Consider the following 16530-nt stretch of genomic DNA (forward strand, 5'->3'; position numbering starts at 1 on the left):
TTTTTCATTTTTAATTATGAAGATAGGATGCCCCTTTCCTATAGTCTAACATTTGTAAATTCCCTTCTTATGATGTAGTTAAATATTAGGTCTCAGCTAATTTTCTAGGTATAATTCGACTATAGCTAGGTTTATGAGATTTTGATGGACAAATTGTTACTTTATTGTATTTATTTCAGTTTGTTAGTTTCCATAAACCAGGAAAATTTGAAGTAAGAGCTCTGTATTTATTTAATTTCAGCATTGATTAAAATACAGAGTATTTACTGGTTTCATACGTAGTAAGTGATTTTGGCTTTTTTCCTCTGGCTTGTATACCATACTGTCCTCAGAACCTAGAAGATTATTTTGACTAAGTAAATTTTTAACTTAAGCTTTGACTAGCATTTGGAAACCATTGATGATATCATAGAATAATAGAGTTTTGGCTGACATTTGGAAACCATGGCTGATATCATAGAATAATAGAATTTTGGGGCTGAGGAGGGACTTTAACTTTATCTGGTTTAACTCCCTTGTTTTATAGTTGAGAAAATTGATGCCTGGAGAAGGTGGTTAAATAATTGATTGCCAAAGGTCACTCAGCTGCTCATTAGCAAAAACTCTGCTATAGTTCTGTTTCTACATCACTTGTTTTTCTACCTTAACTGATTCCTGATGTTTTCTTTAAAACATTATTTCCCTTAAAATTTATCTTTGATGTAGTTGATTTTTATCTACAGCCAGCCATTCATGCATCTAACATTTGAGTACCTACAAATAACCTAAGATCCCAGCCTTGCTTGTGAGGTGCAAGGTAGTGGGGAAGACAGACGTGTGAACAGCTCCTGGAATGTATTTTGTTTTGTGCTGTAAGGTGGCTCTTTTTTAAAGGGAGGTGGTTTGGTCATTGACACTAATTGACCATTGTTGTGGCCTTAGGAATCCAATAGTTAACTTTTAAAATCGTTTAGAATAATTTTTAAACTATTGTGTTATTTGAACTTGAGCTACACAGGCCAGGTCATATAGAACACAGGCCTTGAATTAGGCTTGAGCTTTTTTAAATATTGTTTAGAGGAAAATGATATTCCTTGATGGCTGTTGAGAGTTTTGCAGAAATAACTTTGGATTTTCAGCTTGGAATTTGGGTTGTTTAAAAATAACTTATGAATAAATGTCATATTTTCTAACAATAGAGTAACATTCCTACTTTGCTGGAATTGGCAGTGAGAAATTTAAGTTTGATTATTATAGGCGAAGAACTGAAATGTTTTTCATCTTAGGTTCGAAGAGAAAACCTCTATACATTCTAATAACAAAATGCTACCTCTTCAATCCAGGGCTGTTCGCCCTTGTTCCTGCCTGCTTTCCCGCAGAGCCCCTTTCTACCTTCCACCCACTCTAGTTCCCCAGCTCTGTCCTCTGTTCTGCTGGGCCTTTCAGTTTTATCTTGTAGAGCTCCAGTTTTGTTTTGAGGTCTCCTCTGACTCTTTCATACTGCTGCTTTATCTCTTCAGCTTAACTGAAACCTGCTTTCTTCTTGTGAGTGATATTTTCCTCATAATACTTTCTAGTCACTGGAAGTCAGTTTTAGTACACTCCCTCCCCATTCATTGGGCAGGGGTCAGCTTTTTTCCTTTTCTTCTTTAAAAATAATAACTTATTGCGTGAAATTCACATGACATAAAATTAACCATTGTAAAGTGAACAGATTATTCAGTGACATTGAGTACATATACCATGTTGTGCGACCACCAACCCTGTCTAGTTCCAAAATATTTCCATTGCTCCAGAGTAAAACTCCTCACCCGTTAAGCAGTTTTTTCTCACCTCCCTCTTCCCCCAGCCTCTGGCAACCACCAATTTGTTTTCTATTTCTGTGGATTTATCTATCCTGGATATTTTATATAAATGGACTAATACAATATGAGACCTTTTCTATCGGCTTCTTTTATTTAGCATAATGTTTTGGGGGTTCATTCACATTGTAGCATGTATCAATACTTCACTCCTTTTTGTGACTGAATAGTATTCCATTTCTATGTATATTACCACAGTTTGTTTCTTCATTCATCTGTTGATGGACATTTGGGCTGTTTTCACATCTTTACTATTGTGAATAATGCTTCTATGAACATGTGTGTTAAGTATTTGAGTACCTGTTTTCAGTTTTGGATATATACGTAGGAGTGGAATTGTGGGTCATGTGGTAATTCCATGTTTAACTTTTTGAGGAACCACCAAACTTTTTTACAGTGGCTGAGCCGTTTTGCAGTCCCACCAGCAATGTACAGAAGTTCCAATTTTTCCATGTCCTTGCTAACACTTGCTGTTTTCTGCTTGTTTGTTTGTTTTTTAATTAATGCTATCCTAGTAAGTATAAAGTTTTACCTCATTGTGGTTTTGATTTGTGTTTCCCTTATGACTGCTGGTGTTCATGTGTTTGTTGGCTATTTGTGTGTCTTCTTTGGAGAAATGTCTTTTCAAGTCCCTTGCCCATTTTTAAATTGTCTTTCTGTTGTTGAGTTGTAAGAGTTCTTTATATATTGTGGATACTAGACCCTTATCAAATACATAACTTGCAATATTTTCCTCCATTTTCTAGGTTGTCTTCACCTTGATAATGACTTTCAATATGCAGGGTTTTTAAAAATTTTTTAACATCTTTATTGGAGTATAATTGCTTTACAATGGTGTGTTAGTTTCTGCTTTAAAACAAAGTGAATCATCTGTACATATACATATATCACCATCTCTCTTCCCTCTTGCGTCTCCCTCCCTCCCACCCTCCCTATCCCACCCCTCTAGGTGGTCACAAAGCACCAAGCTGATCTCCCTGTGCTATGTGGCTGCTTCCCAGTAGCTATCTGTTTTACATTTGGTAGTGTATATATGTCCATGCCACGCTCTCACTTTGTCCCAGCTTACCCTTCCCCCTCCCCATGTCCTCAAGTCCATTCTCTAGTAGGTCTGTGTCTTTATTCCTGTCCAGCCCCTAGGTTCTTCATAACCATTTTCTTTTTTGTTTTTTAGATTCCATATATGTGTGTTAGCATGTGGTATTTGTTTTTCTCTTTCTGACTTACTTCACTCTGTATGACAGACTCTAGGTCCATCCACCTCACTACAAATAACTCAATTTCGTTTCTTTTTATGGCTGAGTAATATTCCATTGTATATATGTGCCACATGTTCTTTATCCATTCATCTGTCGATGGATACTGTGGTTGCTTCCATGTCCTGGCTATTGTAAATAGAGCTGCAATGAACATTGTTGTACATGACTCTTTGAATTATGGTTTTCTCAGGGTATATGCCGAGTAGTGGGGTTGCTGGGGCATATGGTAGTTCTATTTTTAGTTTTTTAAGGAACCTCCATACTGTTCTCTATAGTGGCTGTATCAATTTACATTCCCACCAACAGTGTAAGAGGGTTCCCTTTTCTCCATACCCTCTTCAGCATTTATTGTTTGTAGATTTTTTGATGATGGCCATTCTGACTGGTGTGAGGTGATACCTCATTGTAGATTTGCATTTCTCTAATGATTAGTGATGTTGAGCATCCTTTCATGTGTTTGTTGGCAATCTGTATATCTTCTGTGGAGAAATGTCTGTTTAGTTCTTCTGCCCATTTTTGGATTGGGTTGTTTGTTTTTTTGATATTGAGCTGCATGAGCTGCTTGTAAATTTTGGAGATTAATCCCTTGTCAGTTGCTTTGTTTGCAAATATTTTCTCCCATTCTGAAGGTTGTCTTTTCGTCTTGTTTATGTTTTCCTTTGCTGTGCAAAAGCTTTTAAGTTTCATTAGGTCCCATTTGTTTACTTTTGTTTTCATTTCCATTTCTCTAGGAAATGGGTCAAAAAGGATCTTGCTGTGATTTATGTCACAGAGTATTCTTCCTATGCTTTCCTTTAAGAGTTTTACAGTGTCTGGTCTTACATTTAGGTCTTTAATCCATTTTGAGTTTATTTTTGTGTATGGTGTTAGGGAGTGTTCTAATTTTATGAAGTCCAGTTTATCTAGTTTTCTTCTGTTGCTCTTGCTTTTAATGACATATCTAAGGATCCATTGCTAAATCCAAGGTCATGAAAATTTATCCCTGTTTTCTTCTAAGAGTTTTATAGTTTTAGGTCTTATATTTATGTTGTTGATATATTTTGAATTAGTTTTTGTATATGGTGTGAGGTAGGGGTCTAATTTTCATTCTTTTTGCATGTGGATATCCAGTTGTCCCAGCACCATTTGTTGAAGAGGCTGTTCTTTCCCCATTAAGTGGTCTTGGCGCTCTTGTCAGAAATCAGTCGGCTAGGGACTTGCCTGGTGGTCCAGTGGTTAAGGCTCCATGCTCCCAATGCAGGGGTTCAATCCCTGGTCAGGGAGCTAGATCCTTCATGCCGCAACTAGAGTCCACATGCCGCAAATAAAAAAAAAAAAAAGATCCCACACGGCTCAACTAAAGATGCCGCAACTGAAGATCCTGTGTGCCACAACTAAAACCCAGCACAGCCAAATAAATAAATAAATAATTATTTTAAAAAAATCAGTTGGCTAGGAATATATAGGCTTATTTGTGCACTCTCAGTTCTATTTCATCAATTTAGCTGTCTATCACTATGCCAGTACCACACTGTTTTGGTTTCTGTGGCTTTGTGGTAAGTTTTGAAATTGGAAAGTGTGACTCAACTATGTTCTTTTTCAAGACTGTTTAGGCTGTTGGAGGCCACTTGCAATTCCATATTAATTTGAGAATCTGCCTTTCCATTTCTGCAAAAAAAGGGGTTAGAATTTTGATAGGGATTGCACTGATATATCCATTTGGGTAGTATTTTGACCTTAACATTAGTAATAGTGAGTCTTCCAATCCATGAAGATGGGATGTCTTTCCATTTATTTAGGTCTTCCTTAATTTTAGCAATGTTTTGTAGTTTTCAGCGGATAAACCTTTTATCTCCTTGTTTAAAGTTATTGTTAGGTATTTTATTCTTTTGCGTGCTATTATAAATGGAGTTGTTTTCTTAATTTCCTTTTTGGATTGTTTATTAAGGGACCAGCTTTTATCATGCATTATATCCTTTCTTTCTTACTTTGATTTTTGATTGTTTTGCCCCAGGACACTGACTCAGCATCCTCATCTGTTTTGATATCATTGAGGTTTATTGATACTTGTATGACCTTTGACCCATTAGAGTTGTTGCAGCCACTCAGTTGCAAGATGATCCTCAGTGACTATACCCTGACTTGCTTTCATTATTTCCCTCCCTTTATCCCAAAGGATATTAAAATCTACTGTGATTTTTTTTTTTTTCTCAGCTGTTACTCCTTTGACCATGCTGGTGTCCTGGTTCTCAGGTCTCTTTTCTAAATAAGGCACTCATTGAAATGGACACTTTGGACTTGGTCCTTTTCTCAGCCCTTGGAACCTCCTTGTTCTGATCAGGACACCCCAACCTACTTTCTCAGTCACTCCCCTCTACCAGGCTCTGTTTCCTGGTCTCTTAAAGAGTTACCCTTTTCCTGGCTTGTGCCCAGCTGGCTCAATATAGCATCGCTGAATAAACTGTTTCCCTCATTGCCTCTCTAACCATTCCTCGCTGCCCGCTTCTCTGTGGAGGCTACCACACCACTCCCAGACAATGATAAGCCTTGCTGTCTACTACCCCTGCTTTGAGATTGCATTTAATTGTTATTGTCATATTTGAAACACTAATAATTAGAAGCAATTAGAAAGAAGTAGATTATCTAGATTCTGTCTTCATTGTCTTTCACTTTTACTTAAAAATTGTTTTGAGCGTGTTGGGGAAGGAAAGAAAAAAGATTACATTCAGAAATAAATGTATGATAGTCTCTACAGATTTCATCTTTTTCTGAAAATCAATTTGTTTAAAATTCTTTTTATTTTATTAATTTTATTTCCTGATTATCAGAGTAAAAACATACTGATGGGCCATTTGGAAAGTGTACAGGACCATAAAGAAGAAGAAAAGTATATGTTATTTAACCGTGCATTGGCAGTCTTTGGTAAATATCTTTCCAGTATTTTTTTCCATGTTCTCATTTTTCTTTATATAGTTGAAATCTTAGAACATGGGTAACTCTTTGATATAGATGGTACTTCACAATCTATTATGTTATGTTTTCCCTCACTCTCTGTCTTCTTACCTGTGGTCAGATTGTGGCCTATACATTTTCTACTTTATGAAATTGACTGTGCTTTTCATTATAGCTGATCACTTTTTCTAAATCTCTTATTGATGCTTTGAAAGAATTGACTTTCCTTTAGAGTACGGTCTTGGGGTGTCTGCATGTCCACTCAGCCGTATTAATTATGGATGGAGATACATGTATCAACATGCTAAGATCAGACTGATAGTTTTGTACCATGATTATACTTACATTGGGTTCTCTTCATATTTCTATTATTTTGGGAAGATTGTACTTACATTGGGTTCTCTTTGCATTTCTAATATTTGGGGAATTTTTTGGACTCCTTACATTTCATTTAGAGTTATATTCATGATGATTATGCTTGAATTATTATGTATTATGTAAACCTCAGTGTAAAATGATTACCTCACGTTAGAAATAAAAGTGTTATTAACCTTTCAGTATGTTTTGGAGTAGCTTTTTTGGGGAAGGATATATAATCGGTGTATTTTTTGAGAATCTGTTGTCTTCACATATGATGAGAATTTGTCTGGGAATGTAATTCTTGGCCCGCTTCTGATTTCCCTGAAACCTATAGCTTTATTGCCTTCTCTGTCGTCTTCAGGATTTCCCATGTTATCCTTATTCAGACAGTGAGCATGCGTAGTCCAGGGATTTTCTTCTCCTTTCAGCCCCATTGTCACTGTTGCATGGAGAAGTTCTTTCTGAGCTTTGAACTTTTCACTATGAGCTTTTCAGTTCGTAGTGCTTTGCCAGATTTTACCTTTTGGTTGGGTATTTTAAGGGAAAGTTGAAGGAAGGTGTTTTAGTCATTAGAAAATTATTATTACTAGTGTTAATCTTGATATATCAAAGATATTATCTTTACCAATGTGATTTTTTAAAATTGAAATTTGTTGTTTGAGGGCTTTCTCTCTAGCTTTTACTGGCCTTCATGGATTACTCTAGGCAGTAATTGGGTTTTTGTTCAGTGCATTGCTGTAGCTGTATGCATATTTCTTTAAACATGTTTTTGAAAACTAATTTTTATTTTTCCCAGTTTAACTTAACTTTCATAGGAAATTTAAGAAAAGAATAAAAGCATAACCCATAAGCCACCATTTATAATCAATCACTTCATATTTTTTGGTATTTCCTTTCTTTTTTGAGAAATGGAACACACACATTGTACGTATACATGTACAGGGTTTCTTTTAATGCAGGTCCTCTTTTTTTTTAACCTTTTTATAAATTGAAGTATAGTTAATTTACAATGTTGTATTGGTTTCAGGTGTATAGCAAAGTGATTCAGTTATATATATAACTGAATATATATTCTGAATGTATATGTATTCTTTTTCAGATTCTTTTTCCATTATAGGTTATTACAAGATATTGAATGTAGTTCGCTATGCTATATAATAGGTCCTTGTTGTTTATTTATCTTATATATAGTAGTGTGTATATGTTAATCCCAAATTCTTAATTTATCTCCACCCCCCATCCCCTTTGGTAACCATAAGTTTGTTTTCTATGTCTGAGTCTATTTGTTTTGTAAATAAGTTCATTTGTATCACGTATGAGTGATATTATATGATATTTGTCTTTGTCTGGCTTACTTCACTTAATATGATAATCTCTGGGTCCATCCATGTTGCTGCAAATGGCATTATTTCATTCTTTTTTATGGCTGGGTAATATTCCATTGTATATATATACCACATCTTCTTTATCCATTCATCTGTTGATGAACATTTAGGTTGCTTCCATGTCTTGGCTGTTGTAAATAGTGCTGTTGTGAACACTGAGGGTTGCATGTACATGTACATTTAATTCACCAGACAAATATTTATTGAACACCTATTTTATGCAAGGGAACTATTATAGATGCCAGACATTATTAAAATTTTGCTGTATATAGTTTGTATCTTGCCTGTTCTTATTTAATGTAACATTCTAAGCAAAACTCAATTCATTAAAATTTATTTGTAACAGTCCTGTTCATGGCTTCATAGTCTTTTTCAGTGTTTTTTTAGTCATTAAAACCTGTCTTCAAAGGGGAAGCTCAATATGTCACATGGATGAACAGGAGAGATTTGACTGAAGGGGTGTAATGGCTTAGAGTACCACCTCTCTCCTTCTCTAAAGAAAGAGAAATTGTTGAAAACTATTGTTCTTTGTTATGGATATATTATAGTTTATTGATTACTGCTCTGTTGCTGGTAGTTTATGTTGTTACTTTTCTTCAATTTTAAATTTTATTTTGATTAATATCTTTATACATAAACATTTGAATCTATATTTGGTTTCCTTAGGATGAATTTTTCAAATTGGACTTAGTGGGTCAGAGTATAAATATTTATAAAATATTGATATATGTTCACAAATTGCTTGCTTGCCGCACACTGCCTAACATTCAGTATTGTATTTAAAGAACATAAGCATTTCTGTTACAACATCAAATACATTAAAAAAAAAACCCTTTAAGGTTTCCAAGTCACTGAAAATAACAGGACTTATGGGAAGAATAAGGTTAAGGGCAAACCATTCAAGACCTCTGCAGTTTTCAAACCAATTACTAACAAAAGCATAATTGGTACCTTATGAGATAACTTGGACAGCCTGGTCAAACCACTTAGGGTGGCTGAGGCTGCTTCAGAGGAGAATTAAAGATGTTAAAACATAATAGGGTGGAAATCGCTGGCTTGCATGTTTTTGAGATAGTGCAGATGAGAGCAGCTTTCTAAGCCATTGGGGCTGCCATAGAGTTGGACACAAGAGAAAGTGCATCTTCCTAGGTCCAGGAACCACGCAGAGACTGGTGGTGCTCCTCTGAGGAGAGAGCCCTGCGTGCAGGTGCTTATTTTTAGTTTTCTTAAAATAGGGCTGAGAGGGCTCCTGCCTGGTGGTAGCTGAGTTGAATAAGGGTCTTTTCCTTTTCCACTGAAAGTTATAATTCTTTACCTGCTATTCCAGTCCCCCTTGCCTGGGAAAATTCAAATGTAAACTGACACAATTTCTGTGTTGTACTGGTATTGTTATTTTATTTACTAACCACTTATAAGCTAATTGGTGTTCAGGAACCTGTCTTATGACAGAACAGACTGTATTTGCTAATTTAATAGGTGAAAATTTGAACCTAATTTGAACCATTAAATTTGAACCATTAAAATGGCTTCTTTGAAGAAATTCAAACCCTTCCAAACTAGGAATAACTACCTGAGTTAATAAAGAATAGCTATTTCAGGGCTTCCATGGTGGCGCAGTGGTGAGAGGCCCACGTACCGCAAGAAAAAAAAAAAAAAAAAAGAATGGCTATTTCAAAATAAATTGCTTTCAAAATCTAGTCAGGAAACAGCAACTCTGTTTAACAGTTGTATTACTGTTTCAATACCTCAATCTAGGGTAGTGAATTTAAAATTTTCAGTTTATTTTGGTGGTCATTAAGATATGGATCACAGGGCTCCAAACTTTCAACAGCTTATGTATATTACTTTATTTGTTGAGCATAGAAGTCATGGTTTTGTAGTGACTCATTTGTGGGAATGACTTCATTCAGGATTATGCAGCATTCAGTTATAGCACCAGAGAAGACAAGGAGTAGGGGTGTCAAGTCAAGTTCAAGATTGGCTGTTTTCAGGGTAGGGTATGCATGTCTTGATATAGGCTGTGGGAGAAAGTTGAGGGTACTGGTAAGAAAGTAATTGCAGTAATTGGCGTTGAGGCCAGTAAGAAGAAAATAAGGAAATAATTGCTATAATCAAATGGGAGAAACGAGGATTATGGACACTGGCGATATTATGAGCCCACAGAACAGCTGTTGTAACAATAAAGGGAAGGAGCTGAGGAGCTACTAACTATTGAGATAATTACAGTGTAAAATTTTGGAGGTAGAGCAATTTATATATTGTCACTGTCCATAGAAATGGGTTGCTTTGGTATGGATGAAGGTTGTTGGAGTTGAGGAATAAAAGGATCATTGAAGGTTGGGTTGAGAGTGGGTTGGTCTCAGGTACATTGGGAGTCTGCCATAATAAGTCACAGGATAAGGGTGTGTAGAAATTTCATAAACTGGTTCCAGAATCCTCAGTGAATGAGGTAGCTAAGACACTGGGAAGGAGTTTTATGTGGAGTTGAATTTACAGAACTCCTAGATGTTCTTGACACTTTGAACTGTGTCTGGAAAATTTAAATATTTACACATCATTGTTATTATCAGTAATAACCTTATAACTGTTATTTATTAGGAACAATTCATTTCCCTGTGAATGATGTTTGAAATTTAAATTTGGAAGTTGTTGATCACTTAAGATTAATTCTTTTTTTCTGAAACTTTTTATGTTGGTGATAGTAACATTCTGTGGTATGCAAGCTTTTTAAGACTGGAAAAGAGAGGTAAAAACTTGTTGACTCTTTAAAAAAATTTAGGTAAACTTTACATACAATGAAACGTGCAGATACAGTTGGTCGAGTTTTGAAAAATGCATACACCTATGTAACCACCGCCCCCATTAGATGCAGAACATTTCCATCACCCCAGGAGGTTCCCTTTGTAATCAGTTCACCAATCTCCCTCCCAGCCCCCTCCCAAGCAACCACACTAATCTGATTTCTGTCACCACAGATTAATTTTGCCTGTTCTAGAACGTTATATAAATGGAATCATATAGGATGTACTCTGTGTACAGCTTCTTTGACTCATATTGTCTGTGAGATTCATCCCTTTTGTTACAGAGTCTCAACAGTTTATTTTCATTGCTGAGTAGTATTCCATTGTATGAATATACTCAATTGATTATTCATTCATCTGCTGATGGACATTTGTGTTGTTTCCAGTTTTGGCTATTCTGAATAAAAGTGTTATCAATGTTCACATACGAGTTTTTTTGTGGAATCATATGTTTTTATTTCTTTTGGATAATTACCTAGGAGTGGAATTACTGGGTCTGAGTAGGCATATGCTTAACTTTATAAGAAACTGCCTGTTTTCCAAAGTAGTTGAACATTTTTACCTTCCCAGCAATGTATGAGAGTTGCAGTTGCTCCACATCCTTGCCAACATTTAGTCATTCTTGTGAGTGGAAATGGTATCTCATTGTGGTTTTAGTTTGTATTTTGCTGATAACTAATAATGTTTAGCACCTTTTCATATGCTCATTGTCTATTTACATATCTTTTCTTACAAAATGTATGTTCACATCTTTTGCCTATTTTATTTAATTGGGTTGTCTTTTTAGTTTTAGTTCATAAGAGATCTTTATTCTAGAAACAAGTCCTTTTAGGTGTATGAGTTGTGAATATTTTCTCCCAGTTTGTGACTTGAATTTCATTTTCTTAGTATCTTTTAAGGAGCAGAAGTTTTTAATTTTAATGATGACCAATTCACCAATTTTTTCTCTTTGGGTTCGTGGTTTATGTGGCCAGTCCAAGAAATCTTTGCTTAATCCAGGTTGTGAAAATAATCATTTTCTTCTAGAAGCTTTATAGTTTTAGCCTTTACATTTAGGTCTGTAATCAATTTCAGATCAGGTTTTGTAATATGTGATATGTAAGATAGGGCTCAAGATTTTTCCCCCCATACCTTTATCCATTTGGTTTAGCATCACTTTAATTGAATTGCCATTGTGCCTTTGTTGAAATTCCATTGACCCTTGTGGGTTTAGTTTTGGATTCTGTTTTGTTCCATTGATATATCTATCCTTATACCAATACCACACTGTCTTGATTACTCTAGTTCTTCATCCTGTTGTGAAATAGGATGATAACTGGAATCCTTACATTACCTATGAGGTAGTGTGAGTCTTCCAACGTTGTCTTTTTCTTTTTTCTTCAAGATTATTTTGGCATTTAAATTTCATTTTAGAGTTAATTTGTTTCTTCAGAAAATCTGTTAGGATTTTGATTAGGATTACTTTAAAGCTATAGATCAATTTAAGAAACTTGACATCTTAACAGTGTTGAGGCTTATCTAAGAGAATGGTATCTCTCCACTTACTTAGGTCATCTCTAATTTTTCTGTCATGTTCTGTAGTTTCCAAGTAAAGAGGTCTTATCTTTAGTTAGAATTATTTCTAGATACTGTTTTCTTTTATGTTATGGTATTGATTTTTAAATTTTATTTTCCAATTGTTGCTAGTATATAGAGATACAAGTAATTTTTTGAATATTGGCCTTGTATTCTGAGGCTTTGCTAAATTCATGAATTGGTTTTAGTAGTATTTTATTAATAATAGATTTCATAGTGTTTTCTCTGCACATGTAATCCTATCATCTGTGAATAATGAGCTATAGTTCATCCTCTCTAACTTTTATACTTTTTGTCTTATAAATTGGCTATGACCTCCAGCGCAAGGTTGAATAGAAGTGTTGGAAGTGGACGTCCTTGTCTTGTTTCTGATCTTAGAAATAAGAATTTAAATTCACCATTGAGTATGATGTTAGCTATAGTGTTTTTGTAGATACTCTTTACTAGACTGAGAAGATTTACTTCTCTTCCTAGTTTGCCCAGTTTTTTTTAATCATTATTAGGCTTTGAATTTTACCAAATGCATTTTCTGCATCTATTGAGATGATCTGGGTTTTTGCCTTTTATTCATTAATGTGTTTAATTATATTGATTTTTAAAGGTTTACCTTTTATAAACACTTGGTCATGATGTATTAACCTTTTTCTATATTGCTGGACTCAGTTTGCTAATGTTTGATAGAGAATGTGTCTATGTTCACGAGGGAAGTCAGTCTAATTTTCTTACGATGTTTTAGTCAGGTTTTAATATCAGTGTAACATAAAATGAGTTAGGAAGTTCTTTGACTGTTTTCTGAAAGAGTTTGTGCAAGATTGGTAGTATATCTTCCTTAAATGTTTTGGTAGAATTCATCTGGACCTGGAGCTTTGAGGGAAGATTTTTAATTATTTGGATTTTTAATTTCTTCTTGTCAGTTTTGGTAAATTCAAGGATTTTTTTTATCTTACCTAAATTACTGAAATTGTCATTAGGTTGTTCATAATATTCTTTTTTTAACATCTATAGGACTTGTAGTAACGTTGCCTCTTCCTAAATATTGTTAGTCTGTGTCTCCTTTTTTTCTTATTTATTTATCTATCTATTTATTTATTTATTTATGGCTGCGTCAGGTCTCAGTTGTGGCATGCGGGATCCTTTGTTGCGGTGCGCAGCCTCTTCGTTGCGGTGTGCCGGCTTCTCTCTAGTTGTGGCTCATGGGCTCCAGAGCACGTGGGCTCTGCAGTTGGGTCACACGGGCTCTGTAGTTGTTGGGCGCGGGCTTAGTTACCGTGCAGTGTGTGGGATCTTAGTTCCCCAGCCAGGGATCAAACCCGAGTCTCCTGCATTGGAAGTCCGCGTCGTACTCTTAACCACTGGACCACCAGGGAAGTCCCTACTAATCTTTTCAAGTAATCATCTTTTGACTTTATCCTTATGGTTAATTTCTATATTGTGGTATTTGATCAGAGAAGGTAGCCTGCATTATTTCAAGTTAGAATCCATTTTGTAAAATGTGTAATGGGGGCTTCCCTGGTGGCGCAGTGGTTGAGAGTCCGCCTGCCGATGCAGGGGACACGGGTTCGTGCCCTGGTCCGGGAGGATCCCACATGCCGCGGAGCGGCTGGGCCCGTGAGCCATGGCGGCTGGGCCTGCGCGTCCGGAGCCTGTGCTCCACAACAGGAGAGGCCACAACAGTGAGAGGACCGCATACCGCAAAAAAAAAAAAAAAAAAAAAAGTGTAATGGGTCTAATTCATGATTAACCTCCCTTGTTTCATGTCCCATAATTACATTGTTCAAATTATATGTCCACACTAAATTTTTATCTGTTTTGATCTTTTGTTTTCTGAAGGATGTTAGTTTCCAACTATGATTGTGGATTTATTTCTTCTTGATTTTTTTTTTGGCTTTCTATATTTGAAGCTCGTTTGTTAGTTGTACTACTGTATCTTATGTTTTTATGAATATGAACTTTTTCTTACTAATAAATTCATATTAATTAATGAATTTATTAATATAAAGTCTTTCTACCTTAAGTTCTAATTTGTCTCATGTCCGTATTGCCATATTTACTTCTTTGTTTTTCTCCCCCTTTTAACCTGGCATATATTTTAAAATTTTGTTCTAGGTATTGTATATCTCTTATGAACAGCATCAATCTAGACTAGAGTAAAAAAAATTTTTAAAAACAAGCAAAATTTAAGCTATTTACAGTTATTGTGTTTGCTGATGGCCTTCTTTGTACCCAGCTTTCTTGTTGCATTTCCCTCCTACCTCTCTCCCACCTTCTTACTTTCTTTCCCCTACCCTCCTTTCTCCAGCCCCACCAGTCCTCCCTCCCCAATTGTTTGCTAGCACTTCCTGTTCTGCTGGCAGGGAGAGCCTTTTGCAGAAGACCTCTAACTTTCTCTCATTGCATTTGGTTTCCTCTATAGGATCAATAAAGCAGCGCTGCTCAACCAGTGCAGCAACTTTCCCCTATGTAAGCCTCAAATCTCATTTCTGAATTAATGATTGTATTAGATTCAGTTCAGAAATGAGAAAACTAATTTTACAGAAGAAATGCCTATAGCAGAGTTATTCATTTCTCTATCTGTATCTTAGGAGGTGTGAGAGCCTCACCTTGACCTCTTTGTATACCACAAGGTGTTTTAGACTCATGGTATAAGGCTCAGTGAGTGTGAAATTTACATTTCAGTTGGCCTCCCCTGTACCTTTTTCCCTCCTATGTGTGGAATATGTGTCATGCATTACTAGAGGGACACCTGGTCACAACTTTTAATAACAGTAAATCAATTGAGAGAACTTACTCCCTGCTTTCATTCTTAAAGTTCTTTTGGGTTATCATAGAGAAAACCTCTGATTCTTTACCTCTCTCAAACACTTGCTATTATCCCCTTCCTCCCTTTTTGTAAACAATGAACTGGGCTCAAGCTCACTGCCTTGGTGTAGGCCACAGTATTTAGCATTTAGTAATGTTTTGTTTTCCTTTTAATTGATTTATTATATTTTTTTTTTGGTTACCTTGTATTTTTTCACAATAATTACTGGTTTTCCACTCAAGATGGTGATTAAATTTTGCCTTTAAAATTTTTATTTTAAGAAGGGGTATCACAAAATTGAGAAATGTGATGTGTGTTTGAGGTTGGATGTGACCTGGGCAAGAAAGTGATATGGCAATGAGTGAGATTTGAAATCTCCAACATTTCTCAGCCATCTCGATTATTTCTCTTTTTATCTGCAGTTCTAACTTGTCTAACAAGTGTTTACTGAGCATCTGCTTTGTGCAGAGGACTGTCCCAAGAATACGAGAAGTATGGTGTTCTCCACCTTGTAGTTCAGATTGGGAAGAGGACGTGTGTCTGTGTGGCAGTGGTGTGAGTGTACCTTGGTAACATGCCGTCCAAGCAGCCAGTGCGTCGTACTGACAGAAGCCGAGGTCATCTCTGGCTGGGGTCTTGAGGCCTTGGTTCACATTAATATTTTCACCCAGGTGCCCATCTCTCTTCCTAAATCCTCATCAGTTTTGTGGGGTTAAGGGGCTTTTGTTTGTAGGCATTTCTCTGAGAAGGTCTGTTTCCAGAAGGAAGTGTATCACATTGGTGGTTCTCGGAAGACAGCGTGGCTCCCAGAGTTGTGGCTCCAGCACCCCTGTGCTTAGCTGGATGACCACTTAATTGTCCTGAGTCTCAGTTTCTTAATCCTTGTTGGCGATGATGAAATCCTGTGTTCTTCCTACTTTGTAAGGCAGCACATGTGGGATATGTTTGTGATGTGCATTTGTACATCAGTGTTATTTTTATAATAATCAGTATTTGAAATACTGATGGTTAATGCTTTTGAGGGTATTATGGGCGTTTAATTTTTTTCCCTATTTTTTTTCTAGGTCTTGATGCAGAACTTTATTATGTGAGAAATGATCTTATTAGTCACTACGCCCTATCCTTTAACCTGTTAGTACCCAGCGAGACAAATTTCCTGCACTTCACTTGGCATGCAAAGTCCAAGGTAAGAGAGCGGTCAACCAAAGATGCCAAGACAGGACCACCCAGGCCCAGAGGCTGAGGCAAGGACTGTATCTGAGGAATGGGCTGCCAACCACACAAGGGGGTCAGTGGGTGGTGGGCTGTAGCAGTACTGGATCTTTTCAGATTTCTATTTTAAATCTTGAGCCTAGTCCTCTAGACTTTCTCAAATCCTTGAAAATGAAGGTAGTCATCATTTATGTGACTAGCTTATGGCAGAACACTTACATCTTTTCAAGCTTTTCAAATAGGGATGTAGCTCTAGCTTGAAGAGGGGACAGCTGGACCTGTTAATGACGATGCTGTTACTGTTATGATGAAGTGATATGAGTGAGGGGTGGGGGAATTTGTAAGTTAGGTGTTTCAGACATGTTT

At 36.2% G+C, this 16530-nt stretch overlaps 1 protein-coding gene across 2 annotated transcripts in view; it reads left to right on the plus strand.

The window, feature by feature from the left end:
• Positions 1 to 16530, plus strand: part of RYK (receptor like tyrosine kinase) — a 99775-nt gene that overhangs the window by 13869 nt on the left and 69376 nt on the right. For both annotated transcript variants that reach the window (XM_067737769.1, XM_067737767.1), the window contains exon 2: positions 16017 to 16138. In XM_067737769.1, the coding sequence (XP_067593870.1) occupies positions 16017 to 16138 (122 nt within the window). The remainder of the gene's footprint in view (positions 1 to 16016; positions 16139 to 16530) is intronic.

The sequence above is a fragment of the Pseudorca crassidens genome, chromosome 5, assembly GCF_039906515.1.
Source record: "Pseudorca crassidens isolate mPseCra1 chromosome 5, mPseCra1.hap1, whole genome shotgun sequence".
NCBI lineage: Eukaryota > Metazoa > Chordata > Mammalia > Artiodactyla > Delphinidae > Pseudorca > Pseudorca crassidens.